The sequence below is a fragment of the Tamandua tetradactyla genome, chromosome 12 (assembly GCF_023851605.1).
Source record: "Tamandua tetradactyla isolate mTamTet1 chromosome 12, mTamTet1.pri, whole genome shotgun sequence".
NCBI classification, from domain to species: domain Eukaryota; kingdom Metazoa; phylum Chordata; class Mammalia; order Pilosa; family Myrmecophagidae; genus Tamandua; species Tamandua tetradactyla.
The window spans coordinates 31,040,048-31,062,906 of NC_135338.1; the positions used below are offsets into that span (position 1 = coordinate 31,040,048).

General features: G+C 45.2%; 1 protein-coding gene across 16 annotated transcripts in view; it reads left to right on the forward strand.

Annotated features, from left to right (window-relative positions):
- The window catches only part of RGS6 (regulator of G protein signaling 6), a 658,535-nt gene that overhangs the window by 534,208 nt on the left and 101,468 nt on the right, over positions 1-22,859 (forward strand). For 10 of the 16 annotated variants that reach the window (XM_077122927.1, XM_077122919.1, XM_077122920.1 and 7 more), the window contains 3 exons: positions 17,779-17,829; positions 20,707-20,813; positions 21,734-21,785. In XM_077122927.1, coding sequence (XP_076979042.1) covers positions 17,779-17,829; positions 20,707-20,813; positions 21,734-21,785 — 210 coding nt within the window. Of the gene's footprint in view, positions 1-3,873; positions 4,263-4,998; positions 5,064-17,663; positions 17,674-17,776; positions 17,830-20,703; positions 20,814-21,536; positions 21,642-21,733; positions 21,786-22,859 lie in introns of those variants that run through there. The other 6 variants (XM_077122923.1, XM_077122921.1, XM_077122922.1 and 3 more) reach the window with 6 other exon arrangements.

The window sequence follows — 22,859 nt, forward strand, 5'->3', positions numbered from 1 at the left end:
TTCCCAACTTCCCTTGAAGCTATGAGTGGCCAAATGAAAAGTTCTGACCCAAGATGAATGTACTAGTTCCCTATTGCTGCTGCCACAAATTACCAAACTACTAAAAACAGTGGCTTGAAACAACACAAATATATTGTCTTACAGTTCTGGAGGACAAAAGCCTGAAATGGTTTATAAAGGGCTGAAACCAAGGTGTTAGCAGAGCCGGATTCCTTCTGGAGGCTCTGGGGAAGAATCCATTTCCTTGCCTTTTCTAGCTTCTAGAGGTGGTTTGCATTCAGATCTCTCTCTCTCATACCCCTGCCTCTGTCATCACATTATCTCTCTCTGACACTTCTACTTCTCTCCTGTAAGGAGCTCTGTAATCACATTACATTGAGACTACCTGGATAATCCATAATAGCCCTATCTAAAAGTCCTTAGCTTAGCTACATCTATGAAGTCCCTTTTCCATGTAAGATGACATATTTATATATTCTGGGGATTAGAACATGGACATCTTTGTGGAGCTACTGATCTCTCTATCATAATGTGTAATGGAGTGGGGGAATTTCCAGGAAATATGCTTAAAGGGAAGTGACTCAACCAGAAGTGTATTCTTTTGCCCTCTGCCATCCCTCCTCCTTCCTGCCTGAAACTGGGATGTGATGACTGGTATTTCAGCAGCCATTTTGAGCCATGAGGCAATTTGGGGCATGGAAGCCAAGTCCTAGATGGTAGAACAGAAATGTTAGTGTGTGGTTTCCTTATAACCCCTTGGAACCACTTCCAGACTTCTTTTGCCAAATAAAACTTCTATCTTGTTTAGCCACTGTTATTTTATTTGTTTTTGTTTTGTTTTTCTGGAGCACACAGCTGAACCTAATCCCAATTCCTGAAAACTATACTACAAAACTCTCTTCTTATTTAACTACTAGTCTAGAGCTTTCAGTCTAATATCCTCCCTAAGTGTAAGGTGCCAACTTGGTCAGGTGATGGTACCCAGTCCTGTTACTGTAGACTTAATTATCATGTGAATTTCATCTATGGCTGATTACATCTGCAGTCAACTAAGGGAAGTGCTTCTATAATGAGTGAGACTTAAAAGAAGAGGTCAGAAGAAAGAGAAAAAACTCAGTACAGCCCAGCAGAGCTCAGCGCAGCCCAGTGCAGCCCGGCACAATACAGCTTAGAGCTCAGAGCCAGCTCAGACCCAGACATTTGGAGATGCAGAAAGGAGCAGCCCTGGGAAAAGCCACTGGAACCCCAAAACTGGGAGAGAAGGCTAGCAGACATCATCTTGTGCCTTCCCATTTGACAGAGAAACCCAGATGAAAGCAAGCTGCCTTTCCTCTGAGGAACTATAAATTAGTAACTATAAACTCCCTTTATAAAAGCCGGTACATTTCTGGTGTATTGCATTCTGACAGCATTAGCAAACTAAAACACTAAGGAACAAATAGGTCATCAACATGACTACTAACCACTGCTGAAAAGATGTTTCTCAAAAGTGGACAGAGTTTTTTCATCATTTATTGATCAGTCAGCAGCCTTTAGCTCTGCCTGGGGGCCAAATTGTACAACTTCAATATTAATCTGGGCTTTAAACATTCTTCCATAGCCTTAGCCATAATGATACCAGGAGAATTGGAGTGGGCAGGTGTGCGCTCCTGACAGATCAAGTCCTAGTCCTGCAGAGCCTACAGTTGGCTGTGTGTTGCTCCCTCTTTCTTAACATACATATAAATAATCTGCCAGAGCCAACAGGAAGGTGACTTTCCACACTGAAAATCCGACCTGGAGTCTTACTATCAAGACTCAGACGTGACCCTAAGGAGTAACCAAACTAACTTCTGTAAGAAAAAAAAAAAAAAAAAAAAAGTATGATTATTAGCTGTACCAAAAAGCAAAAGTCATTGTGTGGTGCCAGCATTCTTTATCATCTTCTTCAGATGTTTATTGAAAAATCTGTGTCATCCCACGCCCCCTGTGATGAGTTAGGGATGCGGAGCTGAGGAGATGGGCCCCCTCTCCTTTAGGGGTGCATGCACTAATGGAGAGACAGGCCAGGAAATGAATGCAGTATGCTTTGCTTTTCTTTTTTCTTTTGACCTTCAGGAATCATGAGCTAAATTCTGTGATCGATTAAAGCAGGTTTGCTTCACCAGGGTTTTCCAGTACAGCTCCCTCCCCTTTCATTATTTGGATCCTGATGTATTCACCTTATTAATTTTAGCACCTTCTTTAATTATTCACAGCCTCAAATATAATACATTTTGGAATTAGCCCATGCTTGGGGCAGGAGTGGTAATGAGGGCATGGGGCTAGAAAGAGTAAACTCATGGACAGGTGTGATATTTATTCTGTCTTCTTCTTAGTTATAGAGTTTCCCCGTTTGAGAATATTTTCGGTATGTTCTCTGAACAAAAGCCAGTTTCTCTTGGTCTGGAGCAGATCCGTGTGAAAAAGGATTGCACATTAGAAAGGCGCATGGTTCCTGACCAAATTCCAGGCCGAACTCGTCTCACTTGGGTGGAATCCGGGGCTTGAGATCACTTCCCTGGCTGAAATATCTGTGTGTGCTTGGGGGTAGGGTGTCCACAGCAGTGCTGGGCCCCCAGCTTGCCCTGGAGTCGCACAAGATGCTTTCAGGGAGTCTGCTATAAATTAATGATAGAAGAGCCAGAAAACAAGTTTAAACCTGTTATAAATCAGAAAAAACAAAGACATCCTTGGCTGACCTTGGGACTTGGTCATTTGGGCAGAACCAGCAGACGCTCCAAAGGGTGGTCAGTGGAGACTCTTCCCCGAATTGAGGCATGAGTAGAAAAAGGGAGGTGATGATAACAGACAGGATTCCAGAAGGGCCTGGCAAAGAGTCCAGTTGTTTGAGCTCGTTTTTCTTACTTTCTTCTAAGAGGGAAAGGGAAGGAGTGACATCACCACAGGATAAATTGAAGAAGAGGCAACTCAGATCCTTGCAGGTGATGGAAGGTGCTCAAGTTAGGAAGAACCCTGGGCTCTGCTGGCAGCTGCACTTGGTTCCACATTTTCTCTCTGGATGATCTCATTTAGCTTCCCTGTTTGAAATACGTTCTGACACACCAGTGACTCCCGAGAAATATCTCCAGCCTGCCCTCTCCTCCAAAGTCCAGACCACATGTCCCGTGACTGGCTCACCATTTCCTCTTGATGGCTGCTCCATATCTCAGACTAAATGTAAGCCACAGGTGGCCTCGGTTCCTCCCGGCCTGCTTCCCCATCTCAGTGAGTTAAGCTTCATCATCCATCCCAGGAGGAAAGTCTGACACCCGGCACTCAGCCTCGACTCCGCTTTTTCTCACACTGCACGTGATTTCTCTTGTCCACTAAAGCATGGAACCCAGGGGTCTCCCTGCTTCTACTCCTGCCCCTGCAATCCATCCTCCATCCAGCAGTGATGTGATCTCCAGAAAACATGAGGCATGATGGTTGGATGACACTGTGAATGAAACTAATGTCACTGAAGTTGTACACTTAAAAATGGCTAAAATGGCAAATGTTGTTATTTGTATTTTTCCACAATAAAATTTTTTTTTAAACATACAAATCAGATTCCCTCCTACTTAAAGCCATCCGGAGGTTTCTCACTGCTCTTAAATAAAATCTGAAGGGCCCCCCAAGATGAGGCCCCACCTCACTCTCCATTCTCATCCTTGCTGTCCCAGGTCAGCAGTCTCAGTGCCCTGAGGCTTTGATCCGCTCTGGGGATGAACCAGGCTCATTCCCACCTTGCAGCTTTAGCATCAGCTGTCCCTCCGTGGGAATGGCCTTCCTTCAGATGACCCCAAGACTGCATCCCTCTGGTCTGTCAGGCCTTAGCATAAATGTCACAGGGGGAGCTCAGCAAAGGCTCTTTGAATGAATAAATGAAGTAAGAAACCATTAGGCTCCCTGAGCCTCAGTTTCCCCAGCTGTGAGATGGGAGCATTTGTGCCAAGCCTCAAGTGTATTGTGATGGCACAATGAGGGTGATGCACCATGGAAACCCTTTGTGAGCTATCAGTCTCCTGAGAGATGCAAAGTATCAAAATCGCAGTGACCAGCACATCAAAGCAAGTCCTTCAGCCCCGACTTCCATGAAGTGAAGTGTGCTACTTAATAAATCTCTCCTGAGCCATGTTTTGTGAATGACCCTCCACGTCTGTGCTGGAATCTCTCCATTTATCCCTCCAGGGCCACTTTCCACCCATCTCGGCCAGCACTGCATCCTCTGAGGCTGTGGGCTGCATCAGCTCTCTAAGGTACCAATTGATTCAAGCGATGGGTGGCAGAGGGGATCAGAGGGCAGGAGGAGAGAAGGGCCACAGTATTTGTTGTCTGGCTGACAGTGATTATGTTCTTCTCCCAGAGCAATGGCTCATGCCAGCCACTCTCTCCTGCACGGTGCCCACGGGCCCCACGGCCACCACTTCCTCGGTGCCCAGAACTGCTCTCTCTTCCTGCCCCACTGGACCGAGTGGTGGAAACTGCTCTAGCTCTGTGCCACTTCACCATCCCTTAAGGGTTTCCTGGTACCCCGCCCACACCTGCTTTCAGAGTGCCTGCTGCCCACCAGGACTCTCACTGCGACAGCAGAGAGAGCTTTTTGATTGCAGCATTTATGCTTTTCTTTCCTTCATTCCTTATTCCATTTGACATCCCAACCTTCTGCCTCTCAGCTCTAAGATCCGCCATTTAACCACAGGGGCCAAAATTATCTAGAAGCATGCCAAATAAAATGTGTCTGACATCTTGAAAATGAATGACAAGTTTGCTAGGGGCTTTCTTTTCCCTTTCCCAAACTGGATTCAGAGACACATTTTTTCTCTCCAGCTACTGCATGCAGGCAATCAGGGTTATTTCTGGTATATGGACTGGTAGCAGCTGAGCATGTAAGCGGTACTGAGATTTAACCTTTATTTCTTATTATGTAGGTTTCTAACAGATAAAAATGGTTCTTTCCTCAAATTTGTTCCTAATGTGAGCTTCTTTTTACAGTTTTCCAGGATTTTAGGGGTGGAGGAGAATTAGCAGAAGCTATTAGAAGTCTGTGAAATATGAGGGTAGGTGTGTATGTGAGATGAGTTGTTAATATATGTGTGAGTTTAGTGTGTATTGCATCTGAGTGTGAGTGACCATGAGTGTGTGTGTGAATGTATGCATGAGTCCAGCATATGTTGCATCTATGTATGTGAGTGAAGATGTCTGAATGAGTATGAATTTGTGGGTGTGAGTACATGTGTGAGTTGAGAGTGTGTCGCATCTGTTTGGGTGCAAGTGTGTATGAGAGGGTGTGAATATGCATGAGCGAGTGCTTGTTTGAGTTGCACGTCAGCCAAGGCTGTGAATTTGTGTGGATGTAAATGAAGAGGTTCGAATGTGTATGAGTGTGAGGTGTGTGTGAGTTGAGTGGGCACTGTGTCCATGTACGTGTGCAGGTATATTTGAGTGGGTGTGAGTATATGAGTGTGCCAGTTTAGATCTGCTATGTACCCCAGAAAAGCCATGTTTTAATCCTGATTCAATCTTGTGGGGGCAGTCATCTCTTTTCATCCTGATTCAGTACTGTAGGGTGGAAACTTTTGATTAGATTATCTCCACAGAAAAGTGACATGCCCAATTTGTGGGACCTTTTGATTAGATGCAGATGTGATGCCACCCATTCAGGGTGGGTCTTGATTAGTTTGCTGGAACCCTTTAAAAGAGGAAACGGGAGAGAACTCAGTGCCAACAGAACAAAGTAAACACAGACACTTGGTAAACAGTTGCTTCAGAGCCAGCATGAGACCCAGGGCCCAGCAGACGTCACCATGTGCCTTCCCATGAGATACTAAGCAAGTGAGAACCCAGGTTTTGTGTCCCGGAGGAGCTAAGTAAAGGTCCACAGATGCCAATTGAGGAGCCCCCACAGGAAACAGAGGCTGAAAGCAATGGAGCCCAGGAGCAGGGGACCAGCAGATGTCAGCAGTGTGCCTTCCCAGCTGACAGAGTTGTTCCAGATGGCATCAGCCTTTCTTGAGTGAAGGTAACCTCTTGTTGGTGCCTTAGTTTGGACATTTTCTTGGCACTAGAACTGTAAACTTGTAACTTATTACATTTCTTTTTTAAAAGCCGTTCCATTTCTGGTATATTGCATTCCAGCAGCTTAACAAACTAATGCAAGAGTGTGGTGCATGTGTGAGTTGAGCGTGTGCCACCTCTGCATATGTGGTGAGTATGTGCGTAGATGTGTGTGCATGTATAGCCTCTGCTGCTGGGGTAAGACGGAAGTGTTTGTAAGGGATGGACAATCCTTGTGCGCATGCAGGTGTGGTGTAGTGAGGAAAGCAACTAAAGCTGATGCAAATCAGATCTCATCTCCCCTAGTTCAAAAACCTTCCCTAGTTCCCAGCAGTCCTCCCAGTGAGTCCTTTCACAGTGGTCCATGGGGAGGACTGACTTCATGGGCGTACAGCCTGTGCAGTGCAAACTTATTTGCAGGAATGTTCATAAAGCCTTGCCTAGAAGAGTCCTATACTTGGTTTAAGGCTCTACAGTCACCATCTTGATGTTTTTAATAATTTTGAACAAGAGACCCTGTATTTTTGTTGTGAACAAGGGGTCCCGTGTTTTCATTTTGCACCAGGCCCATAAATTATGTTGCAGTTCTGCCCATAAACACCCCTTTGTCTGGACCCTACTCTCTCATTCTTTCTTATCCACGCTCTGCTCCCGGCATGCTGTCCCACTGGCCCCTTGTTACCCAGGGCTCTCGCTGACCCTTAGCAGGTCAGAACACTCGGGCACCTCACTGGCCCAGCCACTCCTGACACTGCTGCTGTTGTGTGGTCATCAGCATCTCCCTGCCCTCCTGCCACCCAGTTCCCTGTCCTGTCCTTGGTGCAAGCAAAGGTCAGGGGTCCTGCACAGGCAAGATGGCCGCAGACCCAAGAGAAGCCCAAAGCCACTGGCACACCCCTGAAAGATGGTGTCTTAGATTCCTACGGTGGCCACAGTTAAGTGTCAAAACTAGCTTAAAACAACAAAGATATATTGTCTCCCAGTTCTGGGAGCTGGAAGGTGTTGGCAAGATGTTCCCTCTGGAAGTTGAGGGGGGAACCCTTTCCCCCTCTTCCTAGCTTCCAGGTTGCTGGCACACCTCAGCATCCTTTGGTTTGCAGCTGCAGCAGCTCAATCTCTGCATTTCTCAACAAGTGGCCTTCTTCCCTCATAGCTGTCTGTTCCTGAGTGCAGATTTTCCTCTTCTCATAAGGACACAGGTCATATTGCATAGAGATCTGATACTGGACAAAGGAAGTGGATTCTCTGACCCATGCACTCAAATGACCAATTCTTGAGACCCTGGGGTTTCAAAGAGATAAAGAATTTATTGACAGGCATGAAGTAAGAGATCAGATGGCCTAGTGGCCTAAAAATCTGTCTCCCTGATTTTAAGGAGTTCAAGTTTTTTATAGATTCCAATACGGGAAGGCGAAATCATTACAGTTTCAATAGCAAGTGTAAAGCAGAAAGGAGGGAAGAAAGAGTTATCTCAATAGCAAGTGTAAGCAAAAAAGGGTAGGAGATGGGGTTGTTATCATTTCAATACCAAGTATAGGCAGAAACAATTTACAAATGTAAAGGAGGGAGACTGCTAAAACAATATTAATGGTTAGTTCTGAGCTGATTCAAGTTCCTCCATTAGCATTATGGGGATTGCCCTTGTGATTTCAGGTTTCTAAAGTTAAAACACACACACACACAAAATAAACAGATAAAGGAAGTAACAGCTCTTTGCAATACCAAAAGCACAAGATAAAGGCTTTTACAATCATTATCAGAGATCAAGGCTGCTGGTTTACAGCTCAGAGATACCAGGTATTTCTCTCTGTCTACGCTAATATGCCAGAAAAAAAAAAAAAGGAATATTATATAATAATCCCATAGTCATAAGCATCCCTTAAATCCTAACTTCTTGGTTACAGACCCACCCTAATCCAGTTTGGCCTCATTTTAGCTAATCACATCTTCAAGACTGTTTCCAAAGGAGGTCACATTTATGGAATCCAGGATTAAGACTTGAGTGTGTCTTTTGTAGGGAAGCAACTGATCTCATAACAGATGGCAAGGAAGGGAAACAATGGAGACATGATATGCCCTGTTCTCCAAGCCCCTCTGTGGTTTGTGGAACTCATGGAAGGCACCTGGGCAAAGATCCAGGACAGGGAAGGTGTAGGGACTGCCGACGGCACTGCCCAATGCCCGGCTCCCGGCCCTATAGACTGACCCTGCAGAGCATGTGCTTACCTGAGGCAGACTGCAGGAAAGGCTCACAGAAGTGAGGGAGTGGCCGCGAGAGGAAGCTGCATACTGATACTGGGGAAATATGGGGTCATTCCTAAGCAACTCTGAGTTCATTTCCTGCTAGCTCTTGAGCCTAGGACTTTTTCTAATCAGGTTTGGTGTCCGGCATGGTTCTTCTGGGGCTCTTTTTCCTTTCACAGTGACTTGCTGTTCAACCCACCTTAATCTGGATATAAACGTTAGCTGTCACAGGGTCCTGTTAGTGTGGTGTGCTTTGAGCTGCTTTATTAGGATCCTTGACTCGGCACTAATAGTTTCTTCCTCAATTGATCTTTTCTCACTGTTTCACATTGATCCTAAATGACTTCTCTGCAAATGTTTTCCTGGCACCAGCTCAGGTGGAGCTAAGCACTGCCCTCTCTGCGGCCCCATAGCCCTCCCTCCCCCCGACAAGCACTCCAACCATAGCCCTTGCAATGTCTAGTGCACCTGTTAGTGTAAGGCCAGGGCTGTGTCTGATTCATCATTACAGGCGAATGAATGAAAGTGTGCAAATTGGTAGTCATAGCAACAATAAAACAGCCAGCATTTACTGATCACTTACTACAGGCTGAAACTCTCAGAGCTGAATCCTTTACGGGCATTGTTCTAGTTTGCTAGCTGCCGGAATGCAATATACCAGAAATAGAATGGCTTTTAAAAAGGGAAATTTAATAAGTTGCAACTTTACAGTTCTTAGGCCAATTAAAGAAAGTCTATAGAACTGTCCAATCCAAAGTGTCCAGGGAAAGATACCTTGGTTCAAGAGGGCCATTGACATTCAGGGTTTCTCTCTTGGCGGGAAGGGTGGGAAATCTGCTAGCTTTCTCTACTGGCTGCTTGTCCCTGAGAGGCATTTTCCTTCTTCATCTCCAAAGGATGCTGGCTGGTGGACTCAGCTTCTCATGTCTATGTCATTCTCTGCTCTCTCAGAATCTCCAGCCTTTTCCAAAATGCTTCCTCTTTTAAAGGATTCCAGTAAAGTAATCAAGACCCATCCGGAATGGGTGGAGTCACATCTCCCTCCAATGAAAGGTTAATACCCACAAGTGGGTGAGTCACATCTCTGTGGAGATAACCCAATCAAGTTTCCAACCTACATTATTGAATAGGGATTAAGAGAAATGGTTGCTCCCACAAGACTGATTGGGATTAAACAAGGGTTTTTCTAGGGTACATAAATCCTTTCAAACAGCACAGGCATGATCTTCAGGCCCAGTCTGTCAGATTGTGCTTCTGTCATAGTCTATAGATGATTAAAGTGAAGACTGTCCAGGCCAGGCCCATCGCTGAGGTCACTGGGCTGGTGGGAGATGTACCCAGACCCACACCCAGGCCATCTGCCTCCTGGCTGTGCTGGAGCGGAGATGCCGAGGGCTTGGTTGTCGCTGGGGTCGGGTAGAGAAGTCACCTAGAGGCTGTTCTCGTGTTTTGCCTCAAGAACTGGAAACTGATCTGGGAATACCAAAGGAGAAGCCCCAGGACCACCTTGAAAAGATGGTCTCATCTATTTAAATGAAACGTGAAATGGAGAAGTTTGAATGAGCAAGGCTAGAACAATCTCTGAGCTGCCCTGGAAGCCTGCAGAGTCTTGGGCTGGGGGCAGGGGAGGAGAAAGACATAATTACACGTTAGGGGCTTCCAACTTGGGCAGATGGAGGGGATGCGTATGGGTCAAAGAAGGAAAGATTAGGAGGGTATCCAACATTTGGTGGTGTGCCCAGAAGATGTTAGGAACTAGGCTAAGGGTCTTGACCAACGTTTCTTCCTCTTGACACTCACAGCAACCTTCTGAAGCAGACCCCGTGATAGCCCCCATTTTGCACAGGAGGGAGCTGGGGCTCAGAGTGGGGAGTAGTACCTCACCCAAAGTGACACACTAGCAAGTGGCAGAGCTGGAATTTGAAGCCAGTCTGTCTGATTAAAAAGACCAAGTCCGTCCACCAAGTGGGAACTGTAGGCCGAGATAGGCTCTGGGGTGGGGGAGCTGGCGTCAGTGCACCACCAATAAAACCTTTGGTTACGATTCTGTTCTGTGTGCCCCAGACTCTGCTTGAGGCCTGGCTTGCTCACACTGTGCACACCCAGGCTCCCTCCAAGGTGGCAGCAGATTGCCAGTGTGCTTTGCAGACTTTAATTAAACCTTAAACATGCTGTGGAACGTCGATTAGTATTATTTCTCTAATAGTGTGGTTAGGCTGATCAGATTCCAGGTAAGCAAGGCAATGCAGACCCAGCCACCTTAGAGGAGACCTCTTGGCTCTTCTCTCCTGCTTCCCTCAAGAAAGCCTTAGCCCTATAGATTAAGTTAAATACAAGATGTTCGCGAACCACGTTTCAGATTCAAATTTGCACAAATGAGATGAACGTTAGATAGCACTAGAAGGAAATAAAGCATCTGGGGTCTCGCAGCCACGTGGCTCTCTAGCTCTCCCAGAACACTCAGCAGACGCCGAAATGCTCCCAGTGCCCTCGGTTGGGTGCTACTGAGCACCTGGCATTTCATCACTGTTCACCCCAGAGCAACTTTGTGCTTATCTGTTTCTCATTTCTTCTGATCGAGTGAAAGATGGTCAGCAGCAGCCCTGTTCACAGAGCAGAGGCTTCCCTGGCAGCAGCTGGGATCCTGTTTTCCTGCGCTGAGGCCCAATCCACGTAACCATATTCAACCTTCCATTCAATAAGCTAATTGTTGAGCCAAATCCCGTGCACTCTCCACCTCGCCCTGGATGCTTTTGATTGACAAAACTAATCTCTCCTCCATCCCCACGTCTGCTGCTGCCGGCAGCCTCTTGCAAATCATGTACTCGCCTGCTGACAATTAGATATAAGACTTGGGATTCGGATGCAGGAGTGTTATGAGATTGTGAATCAATCGTGGGGCGTTTGGTGAGATAAACTGGGGAGCCCGTTGCAGATACCTTGCCGCAGCCCTCCACGCCACCCGCTTGATTTATGCTTTGGTAATAACCTTGCCTGGTCTCCTGCCCCTTATTATTTTTCATAATGCACAGAGAACTTTTAAATTTCAAAGACTGGGTAAGAGCAGAGACTGAGAGGGGGGTGTGGGGGGAGGGTGGCAGGAAGAAGCCCCAGTAGTTTCCCGACAACTGATCGTCTCCTGCCGTGTGGGACGTGGGTCGCCGAGGGGCGCGATGGAAGGAAGCCAGCAAGATGGTTTGCCTGGCCTGGGAGAAGTCCCCGGGGAGATGGGCCTGGTACCCCTGGTTTAGGGCTGGGTCTGGAGGTGATGCTTGCGTCCAAATCATGTTCTCTGAGTGTGGATTTAATTCCTCCAACCTGTTCAAAACCAAGTCAGAATGACTCAGAGGCCTTTCTGTTAATGAAAAATCCCATGTTGGGCCAAAGCCAGTTAAAAGACAGTTTGAAGAGCGCAGCTTGAAAGCAGCAGGGACAGGTAAGAGGGGGCTGGCGAGGGTCTTTTTCAGCCCAAGGAGGAGTTAAAGATTTTACCTTCTCTTCTGCTCTCTGTTGTCTGCCAGGTGACAGCCCGAGTTGCTGTCTAGTATTTTATTTTATTTTTTTGCATGAGCAGGCACCAGGAAATGAACCTGGGTCTCCGGCATGACAGGCGAGAACTCTGCCACTGAGCCACCATGGCCTGCCTTGCCTAGTATTTTTTAAAGCACACGTTTGTTGAGGGTTTTTTGGTTTTTGCTTTTTTACAAGAAAAGAGGTATTCTTTAAGAGGAAAAACAAAAATCAATGAATGAAAAACCCTAAACTTTTCATCTAAATCAGTTGTTGCAAAATGCCCATCCAAGATCTGTTGCTGGTTTTGGTAAGGTTTTCACAGGCCACAAAAAAAAAATTGAGGAAAATATAATGAATATGCACATATGGCTGGATACATATCATATGATGTATATTTGAGTGTAATTATTGAACAATAAGCATTTATTAAGCCCCGACTACGTGCCAGGCCTCTGCTAGATGCTGGATATACAACATGTAGCAGAGTCCCTGCTTGCAGGGCTATCCTTTAGAGGGAGAGGCGGGCATTGATCACATAATCATGCTGTAGATGTGTAATTCCAATCTGTGATAAGGGCACAAAAGGGAAGGAGCCCCTGAGGAAGTTGGGGACAAAGGATGTGCAGGAGTGAGTTAGGGACAGAGGTGGAGGAGAGAAAGGGGACACATCTTCAGAGGCCGTGCCATGGAATGGAGCATGGTACATTCCAGGAATGGAGAGACCGACCATGTGGCAGAAGGGGGCAGAGGGAAAGGAGAAGGGCTGTAGGCGCGGCCAGGCGCCCCAAGCCTGTAGAACCAGTACCTTTGTTATCATCAATGCACTACAGCCAAGTGAGGGCGTCTGAATAGCTTTGACCCGGACTTCTCAGGAAACGTATGCCCAGAGGAGCAGAGTCAGAAAAGCAACCAGACAGGGACTCCTCTCCCTGAATGAGGTCTCACCAAGCTTCCAAAATGTACCTGCTCCCATTCCCTCCTTTGTTTGCTCTTCAACAAACTGTCCATCAGCAGATCCCTTCCTAAAAGCATCAGAAGACAGTTTGAGATTCTCTAGGACCTAAAATACAAAAAGCAGGTGAATAATACAAATATTCCAAGGGGCTGCTGTTTGTCCCCGTCAGGCAGATGGCTTCATTAGACCCGTGGTTCCAATAGGAGGTCCCTTAACCCTGCCCTGCCAGTAGCTGAGGTTTGTTGAGTGTTTACTATGTGCCAGGCACGGTTCTCACACTGTACAGATGGCATTTCCTTGAACCACCCAACCTATGGGGCAGATACAGTTATTATTGTCCTCATTTTCATATGGGGACACGAACACAGAGAGCAGATAGGTGACCTAAAAACAAGCTGGCCAATTGCATTAGGACCATGAGCCAGGCTTTGTGTATATTATTTTATTTAATCCTTAAGTAGGATGAAATAAATTAAAATGAAAACAGTGAAAAAATGGGTGTTGGGGCAGACAATGGGTATGATTCCTGTACAGGGTCATGCATTTTGTGAGTGATATACTGTATGTTGAACTCAAGTCTGTCTGGCTTTATAACCACTGTGCCTTATTGTCTCGTAAGCTTGGTAAGCAAATTAAAATCTGTTAAATTTGTCACTAGTTTCCTTGGAAAGACTCCAGCCTATCAACCAAATGATAATATTTAAAAATACTGCAAAACTTTGCATCACACTGTTTCTTCCTCCTGTATCTCCTTCTCATCCACCTTCAAAAGTCCAGTTTAACATTTCCTCTTACAGTAAGCTTTCTCTACTAACTAACTGTTGCATTATTTGTTTGTTTATTTTAACTAAGGCATAAGAAAAGTTCTACTTAGAGTATTCTTTCATTTATCTGCAAAATGGAGATAATAATAGTCTATTTACATCAGGTATTAGGGTAGGACCATTCCAAAGCCCTAAATATAAAATGTAATCAATATATTATTAGTTCATTAGCTAATAACGGTAGTAATTATCACTAAATTAATGTCTCTGCTTCAGAAAAAAACTTGAGCACAGAATATCACTATTTTTCCAACGATTTTTTTCTGTATGCTACTGGGAAAGTTATCCAGAGATGAGAGGCAGAATGGTATAGAGGAAATAATATGTGACATGAGGTTGCCTGGATTCCAACCCTGGATCCAGGGGGTAGAAGTTAAGTGGCCATTGGCCTCTGTGGGCCAATCTTTAAAATGGGTGTTGTCTTAGTTTTCCAGGTCTGCTAGAACAAATACCTCAGTCTAGTTCGTTTAAACAACAGGAATTTATTGTTTCTCCTTTTTGGAGGCTAGACGTCTAAAATCTAAACGTCTGCGGATCATTTTTCTTTCGGAGTCTGAAGCATTCTGGTGGTGGCTGGTCAGCGGCCCATAACCCAGCCTCTGCCTCCATCGCAGCATCTCCTGCTTCTACCACTCCTGTGCCCAAATTTCCTCGTCTGTGAGGGCTCCAATCACATGGGGTTCATGTGAAGGATGGAGGGAAGCCTGATTCAGCGTGACTTAATCTTCACTATTAACATCTTCAAAGATCCTATTGACAAAGAATTTCACACCCACAAGCCCGAGATTAGTACATCTTTGTGGGCCGCATGATTTAATCCATGACAGAAATACTAGTTACATTTTGCTGAATTATTGTCAGGATGATATATGATGACAGGGGTCAGGTGCCCAGTTCTGGAAAGTGCACAGTGGGCCCTCGGGAAACGTCACTGCCCCACGTTGGCCTGTGCATGGCACTTGGTGACGAGTGCAGCGTGAAGCTACCCTCTCTAGGTGTTGATTCGAGTTACCCCCATATTTGCAGTTGATGTCTGGAGCTGGTGTGGAAGTTGCCATAGAAGCCACTTACTAGGATAACCAGAATAGCAGTGATAACAAAAGGCAAGGTTTTAGAGAAAATAGAAAAATAATCTGCCACAAATTCTTTGTAGAACAAGTAGGAAAGAATGGTTGAGATTGGCAGGAAGAAGGACAGAGGAAAGGAAAGAAAGAGAAAAGAGAAGAATAAAAACACTTTCTCCTCTTGGTTAGTTGGGCTATTCTTGGCTGATTCTATGTGTAATGACCATGGGTCTTTTGAGGGACATATTAGGACAGATTTCCCTTCCTTATTGTTCCTGGAACTGAGCAAGCAGTGGTTTACTTGCTGCCACAGACGGGAGGTTCACCACTTCTGGCTTATTCTGTGGAAGCCTGAAATAACACACACCGAGGAGGGCAGAGGGCAAGGATGCCCACCAGCCCCCAGCTGTGGTGATTTGCTCAAGCCTACCAGACAGCACCCAGGCGTGTGGGGGACGGCTGTGGGGCAGATGCTGCTGCAGATGGAGGGCAGATCCAGGCCAGCCAGGCTCCACGGCTCAGCCCCTGTCTGTCATGACACTCCCCAGATGAGAAAAATGGCCATGATGACACTCCCCAGATGAGAAAAATGGCCATGATGGCAGCTGTAATGAGACAAGAAATCCATATCTGTGGATGCCACACTGCTAGGGGGAAAAAGGAAAGGAACTTTTGTGACTTTCCCTGCTTTATTTAAAAAAAAAAGCAGGCAACGGTGGCTCAATGACAGAGTTCTCACCTGCCCTGCTGGAGACCCGGGTTCGAGTTCCAGTACCTGCCCATATAAAAAAATAATAATAATAAGGTTTAATGTGAACATGTTAACCTTGTGAACCAAAACTGGGGCCTAATAGACTGGAGATGCACAATTAGGCCAGGCACTGAGCACATGAAGCCAAAAGGGGGTAGAAACCCAGACAAGGGTGGCAAAGGCTGGGGCTGGGGTGGAGGGTTGTGAGTGGGGGGCGGATATGATAGCAAGGAAGGAGTTTCAATGTGAATGAATACTAATTAGTGACATGGATATTAATGATGACAGTAATTAACAGGGGAAAGGAAGGGCTGTCATTGTCCCAGGGTGAGTAATCAATCTTGGCAGGTGATAAATAATGGTTCAGCAAGCTCAGCAGAAAGATAATCCGCCTGCCCGGCAGGGAAAGCAGGAGCTGATGCTGGAAACCTCTCAGTTTCCAGGCAACCCACAGAAAAGAACTATTTTTCTTTTGAGGAAAAAACAGGTTAGAGTCTCTCCCCCACCCCCAACTTGGGATTACAGTTCTTATTTGATTTCTGCTTTGTTCTTCATTTCCTAGGACAAATGTGGAGCTGGTATAATTTGGAGGAAGTGGGCACACACACACGTACACACTCTCCCTCTTTCAAAGGTTGTGAATGAATAGGAATGGTTTGGGTCCAAAGTTTAGCTCATAAATGCCACTTGGGAGCAAGAGTGGGGAAAGGCTTAGAAGTTCTGCTGTGGGAACTGAAAAGACGGGGGACTTGCAAAGCCATGTTGGTAGGCGAAGAGTGGGAAGGGGACCTGGCATCCCCTTGCAGGGTTAATTCACCTTCCAGAGAGCCAGACAGGGAGAAAGTTCTAGGCCCTCAGGTCTGTACTCATCCCACTTCTGGCCATCAGTCAAATATCTGGGAAATTTGATTTCTGGGAAAAGGACAATATGTGTTGTTTTAGTTTTCTAGGCCACTCCAGCAAATAACATGAAATGGGTTGGCTTAAACAACGGGAATTTACTAGCTTACGATTTTGAGGCTGCAGAAGTGTCCAAATCAAGGCATCATCGAGGTGGTACTTCCTGAAAACCGGCTGCTGGTGATCCTGGCTCCTCTACCACATGGCAAAAGGCACATGGTGGCATCTTCTGGTCTCTCCGTTATCTTCCAGACTTCTTTGATTTCACCTTCTTGATTCCTTGGCTTTCTCTTTGTCTGAATTTCATTCTTTTATAAAGTACTCCAGCGACGGGATTAAGACCCACCCTGAGTAAAGTGACCCACACCTTAACTGAAGTACCCTGATCAAAAAGTCCTATGTATAATGGGTTTACAATCACAAGAATGGATTAGAGTTAAGAGCATGTTTTTCTAGGATGCATACAGCTGCAAACCACCACACATTAAATCCTTTTGCTGGATTTCCTGTCTTCCTGCTTAGAATCCAGTCCAGAAGAGCTATTGGCAGCCCCTCTCCCTCACACCGAGGCCCCAGGCCCATGTCAGGGCTGAGATATTTGGAAATATCCCTTCCATCCTGGGGTGACAAAGCTGCGTCCATAGATCTGTACCGGTTTAAACTAGGTGCCATAACAGATAATCCCCCAAATTTCAGGGGCCTAACCCAAAAAAAGTTCATCTCTCAATCAAGTCAGAGCCCAGAATGGGTCTTATTTTTCATGGTTGTTTAAGAACCCAGGTTCCTACCTTTTGGTGGCTGCTGCCTTCCTCTATGCTGCTGGCATCCTCTCCATTCAGCCTTCAGAGGGGACTGAAAGGATGTGATGTGGAAGGTGGCATGGGGGCTTAATGGTCCAGGCCTGGAAGGGACATATGTCACTCCTTCCCATATTCCACTGGCAGAACTCCATTCACACCCATCACAGCAGAGTCAGGAAATGACCCACGGGGCAGAGGAAAGCATTTAAGCGACCATATAGAAGTTTCTTCCACAGACACAGGGACTTTTTCGCTCAGGGTGGGTCCATGCCAGGGGGAAATTAGAGATTTTCACAGGAGCCTGCGAGGTCACCTGTGTTGGTCAGTCAGTCCTTGTCAGTAAGAGACTGACCAGGCCTCCTTCCTTAGGAAATGGCCATTAATCCTGGTGTTCTCAGGAAGCCCCATCTAGGCGCTCCCTAGAAATGTGGATACAAGATCATCTTGGGCTTTCAGAAGTGGATGCCTTTAGGAAAAGAATGGGATTGTGGCCATGCAAAGGTACCAGTGGATGGAAAGGGTTGGTTAGGACTGAAAAGTGTCAACTTTATCCAGCTCTCTAGGTATTGGCTGATTGGAACCAGGGGCCTCTTAGGTAAACAGGTGTCTTTCACTATAGGGTTAAACACCTATAAGGTCTTCAGTTGAAATTGCTTTGTCGTTGTAGGTACTGACATTGTGCAGTGGCTTATGAAGAACCTTTCCATTGAAGACCCAGGTACCTGGTCCTTGACCTTGTCTTTTTTACCCATGATATCAGTGAACACTCATAATCAAACTCCAAACGGGAGCCCTTCTGAGAACCGCGCTTATAAATGTCGATTGCAAGATGGGGACTCACCCTATTTTATGAATGAAATTAATTTATTTTCTCCACTGAATATCTGTCTTTAAATTTAAATCACCCTTTGAGGAAATGAGCAACTATTTAGGATGCCAAAGAGCCCAATACAATAAGGTGTGAAATGAGATGAGTTCTCGTTAGCCACAGCAATTAAAGATAAGTTGTAGCACTGTCACTGAACAGCCTTCTAGAGCCACCTCTTAAAATGAGATTGCCTAACCGCAGTTAAGATGTTTAATTATTTGCTAAGACGCCTTCTGTTTTCTGCTTCTGCAAGAAGTGGAGTGATTTTTTTTTCCTCAGGTTTTAATTGTGCATTGCAATAAGAAAAACCTTAACAGAAAAACAACAACAAAACCCTGGTCAATAAAACATTTCCCAGATCTGTCCTCCCACCAGAAAATAAGTGAAATTTATTTTCACAGCATAATTAGGAAATCAGGGGTTCCAGAAAAATGCAAGTTCCAGATAAGTCAAGCTCATTATCCATGTCATTTGTTAATACTTTTCTGAATTTATTATATACACCCTTGTGTTGTTTATTGTGTATTCCAGATGCCCAAAGGCCACATTTATGAAGATCTACTAATATTGTCTGATGTTTTGGGGAGACTTTACTGGACCTATTTGCCCCAAATTAAATGGCCCCCAAATGCTATGTGTTTTAAAAGATTTTTTTTTCCAAGTGCCCACTCGAGATGTCTGACTTCCAGCTGTGATTCTGTGCTGGGTCAGTGTGTGCGCCTTGAGCTTTTCTGTGTTTTAACTTGAGGCTCCTAATGTACTGTTGACTATGAAAGAATATAATTTATATACAGTTAAATTAAGCATTGTTATCAGAAACCGAGTGCCAGAAAAGCAAGGCATTAATGCAAATGCCTTACTTCACCACCTTGATTAGTGGCCACACTCACAACCAGTGAAAATCCTTAATTTGAGCCAAGTTCTTAATTCACAAGAGAAAAATCTGTAAATGTTAACCCTTTTAAGGGATGAAACCGAAATAGGCTCCCCTACGTGTTTCCTTTATGCAACCTGGACCTCTGCTTGTCTGGTTGTGGAAACTGGACTGAGTTAAGAGTCTACCAGGCTAGTTACATTTGTTTAAGGTCACTGTTTCTTTTGATTATGATGTTAAACTAAGGAGTGCTTTCCCAGGTGGCGTCTTGCCTTCCAAGAGCACTGGTTTGTCATTCTGATCTAATCACTGTGTTGCTGACATACTATTATTATTATTATTATTACGTTCTGAGAATCCTGAGCCTGCTAGTGGCGTGTGAGAACAGGCTTCAGGGGTCTCTCGCCCTGACATGAGAAGGTTTTGGAAAAATCTCAGGTGGTGAGGGTCATAGCTATGCAGGTCTGTTACGCTCTGATGCCCTTGGAGGACATCAAGGGGTTGGGAACTGTTTGGCTTTCTGAGAAGTAGTTGAGCAAGAGGAAGTGAGAACAGTTCCCCAGCTGTAAATAGAAGGATAGAGACTGGACAAACCAAGCTCCTGGGAAGCCAGGCAGGTCCAATGTCCATTCCTCCTTTCTTTCTTCATATCTGCCAAATTTCTAAGCAAAAACCTTTTTGCTCAAAGAATAAGGTGAGAGCTTTTGCTCCCCAGTCGGCGGCATGAAAGCCACTTTCTTACTGGATTTAATCTCTTTCTTCTTTCTGGGGAAAGAGCAGCTGTGGGAGACGAAACTACCCTTTTTGCTAGCACCATGAGTCTTGGAGCATCTAAACTTTAAAAAGGAAATTGGTAATCACTAAGCAAGTAAAAGAAAACACCTTTCATTTTTATCTCATCAGTTATAAGTGCATGTTTCTTCCGAAGGATAATAGAAACCTCTTGAAAAGTTTGCAAATAAAACCAAAACAAGGCACTTAAAAAAATTCAGACCTAATGAAATTAATAATTGCTAGAAACTCCTTGAGCCTGTCAATAATTCCAGCGTCCAAAAATTAGTTTCTGTGCGTAAAGGCACTTTTATATTTCTAAACAATTATGTGTGGTAGAACTACTTAGATTTGCTATTTTTTCTTAACTCAGTTCAGAATAAATATAAATTCTTAACTACCTACATGAATATATTTATGACTGATGCTAAAACAACACCACAGCAGGTTAGTAGTGGCAAAAATACAGAATATTTTTATCAGGATGACTTCTTTGTGCCTCTGCCCACTTCATTGCCCTCCCCCAATTTCTAAGAAAGTGAAGTTTTACTCTCTGCCCATAAGAAAAGGATAAGACCCTTCCGTCGTTGGTGAGAGTGTCACCAAAGTCTCTATGGGATGTGAGGCTGCTTTTTCATTGCTGGGAAATGATTTTTCTTTCATGATGGAACCAAAACTATGAATCAGAGCAACCGCAATCTTGAGCATTTAAAATGTACCAAAACTGCTGAACACTTTACATGAGCTATCTCAATTAAATACAGATTTATCTAGGCCAGAGCTCACACTCTTAAACATGAAGCTAGACTTTCTTCTGGAAAGTCCTGGGGGCTTTAAGCGATGTCAGATCCCAGACTCTCAGAACTGGGATCCAGAGGAGGTCCACTCATGGGGCGGCCCTTCCCAATCACTGTCGCTCCACCCCCACCCCCCACCCCCACCCCCCATGCAATCGTCAACCTGGGGTAATCACACCTGACCTCTAGTAACCTTTCTGTCCTCCCAGCTTCCATCTCAACTAAGTAGCCCTTGATTCTGACAACTGCCTAATTATTTCTCTCTCCTGTGCCCTCTCCCTGCAGTTGAAGCAATACACTTGGGATGTCTCATAGCTGCCCAGGGTTACATCTTTCCCATCTCAGACCATGTCCTCTCCATGAAGGATGATGGCACCTTTTATCGTTTCCAGGTAGGCCTGCCCAGTTCCTCCTCCTGCAGAACCTTTTCTTCCCATATGTCACATTAGGCTTACCTAGAAAAATTGAGGGTATGTAAGTGAACAATCCCTGTCCCTCCCCAGCACTGGGAAAGTCAATGACACTTTCATCTCAGTCATTTGCTGCCTCACTCAAATAATAGTAAGAGGGAAGAAGAGTGAGGTCCAGCCCTCACTGAGAACCTACTATTCCTTGGCACATTACACATATTCCCGCACCTATTCAGAAGCACAACCTTCTGGGGGATAAATATCACCCATTTTACAGATGAGAAAACTGAGGTGCTCAGAGAATTAATGAGGCACTCAGTAAGTCAAGAGGCAGTCTTGATTTGAATCCAAGTCCACCTAAAGGGAGAGTCCTTGATCTTTCTACAAAATGACACTGCCTTCCTGGTATGAAGTTTCAATTTGATATCTAATAACCCTTCGCATTCATTTCCTACTCCTTTCCCAGATCCTATCCAAGAAGGAATTGGGGAAAAGATAAGAGCTTGTGTCGAGGTCTAAACTGAAGGTTTGGGATGTAGAGTTCTTCACACAGGGTTGAAAGAGTAAAGAATTCCAGGGCCAGTAAACTGGGTCAGCCTGACTTCCATAGACTTTTATTATCTCAGGATAAGAAACCTTTGCCCTATAAACTGAGTTTCCCATTTTTTTGCATTTATTTTGCTTACCTTGGATTTCATTTCTCAGCAAATATCCTGGAGAAAATGTTCACTGGTCTCAGCTGCATTTAAGAACATGGGAGAGTTGGGGTGTGGTGTCAGCAAGAGAAGATGGGGACAGAGCCTATCATAAGTGAGGGTGCAGGGAAGGCTGATGCTGGTTGCAGGGTAGGGGTGGGCCATGCTATGGGTGCCTCTGAGTCTTGACCTTGTGCTCTTTTGCAGGCTCCTTACTTCTGGCCTTCCAACTGCTGGGAACCTGAAAACACTGACTATGGTGAGAGCCAAAGCTGCCACCAACATTTAGACTTAAGCCTGGGAGTGGAGAAGACAAATATTTTGGTGTCTGAGCAACCATGCTACATGGGGGAGGGAGGCATTGCCTTGCTTTGTCCTTTCTCCTCTTGTTGACATGTAATAAACTCCCTGTTCCACATAAAAAAGGGAGGCAGAGCACTTTGAAAGATGCAGCCCTTGGAAATGAATGGGGGAAAGGAAGGGAAGTTTTATGACGTGTGGCAAAGGTGTTCATTTTGTGGGGCCATGGAAAAGTAGGGTGCCATGGTCAACACTATAGGGCAGTGACTGCTGGTTGTTCCTTTCTGGAGCAGGGTTTCAGGAAAGGGATTTTAGGTTCAAGGAGCCACCTCCCTCTGACCCTTTTTGTTCTCACAGACCTGTTGAAACATAGTAAGAACTCATTGGTGGCTTTGAGGTTGAAAGAGGAAAAGAGAGAGAGGCAAGGAGGGGCGTGCAGAAGTCACTGTGGACTAGGAAAATAAGCTGTTAGGATAAGGAAATCGGGAACTGTCAAAGCAGGAAGTTGCCTCTATCCAGGCAGGGATCTATTAGAATCCTGCCACATATTCTCCATGGAGACTATTTAATATTTCCTTTGTGCCAAGTCTCTGAAGAAGTGATAACATCCTTATATTCAATTAAAGAACCTGAGGCCCAGAGAGAGCACATCCTCACACTTACCACACTATAGTCTTCTTGTCTGAATGCCCAGTCAACTGTAAGCCCCACGAGGGCAGGGACTGGTCTACCTTGTTTGTTCTGATATTCCTAATACATGTGTCCAAAGCATAATTGGTGCTCAGGGAATATCTGCTCAGCTCAAGTTTGTTATTGAAGATCATCAATAGACACTCACTGGAGGGGCAGAATTCAAACTCTGATCTGAGTGCTCCAAAGTTCAAACTCCTTTCATGACCCCATAAGTGATGTACCCAAAAGTTGCAACAGCAGCACCTGCCTCTTTGCTCAGAGTTCTCACCACTGTCTTAGCTGCTGCAGCTGTCCCTTGGACCTGGGCTCTCAGTGAGATCTGCATTTTCTCCCTAGATTC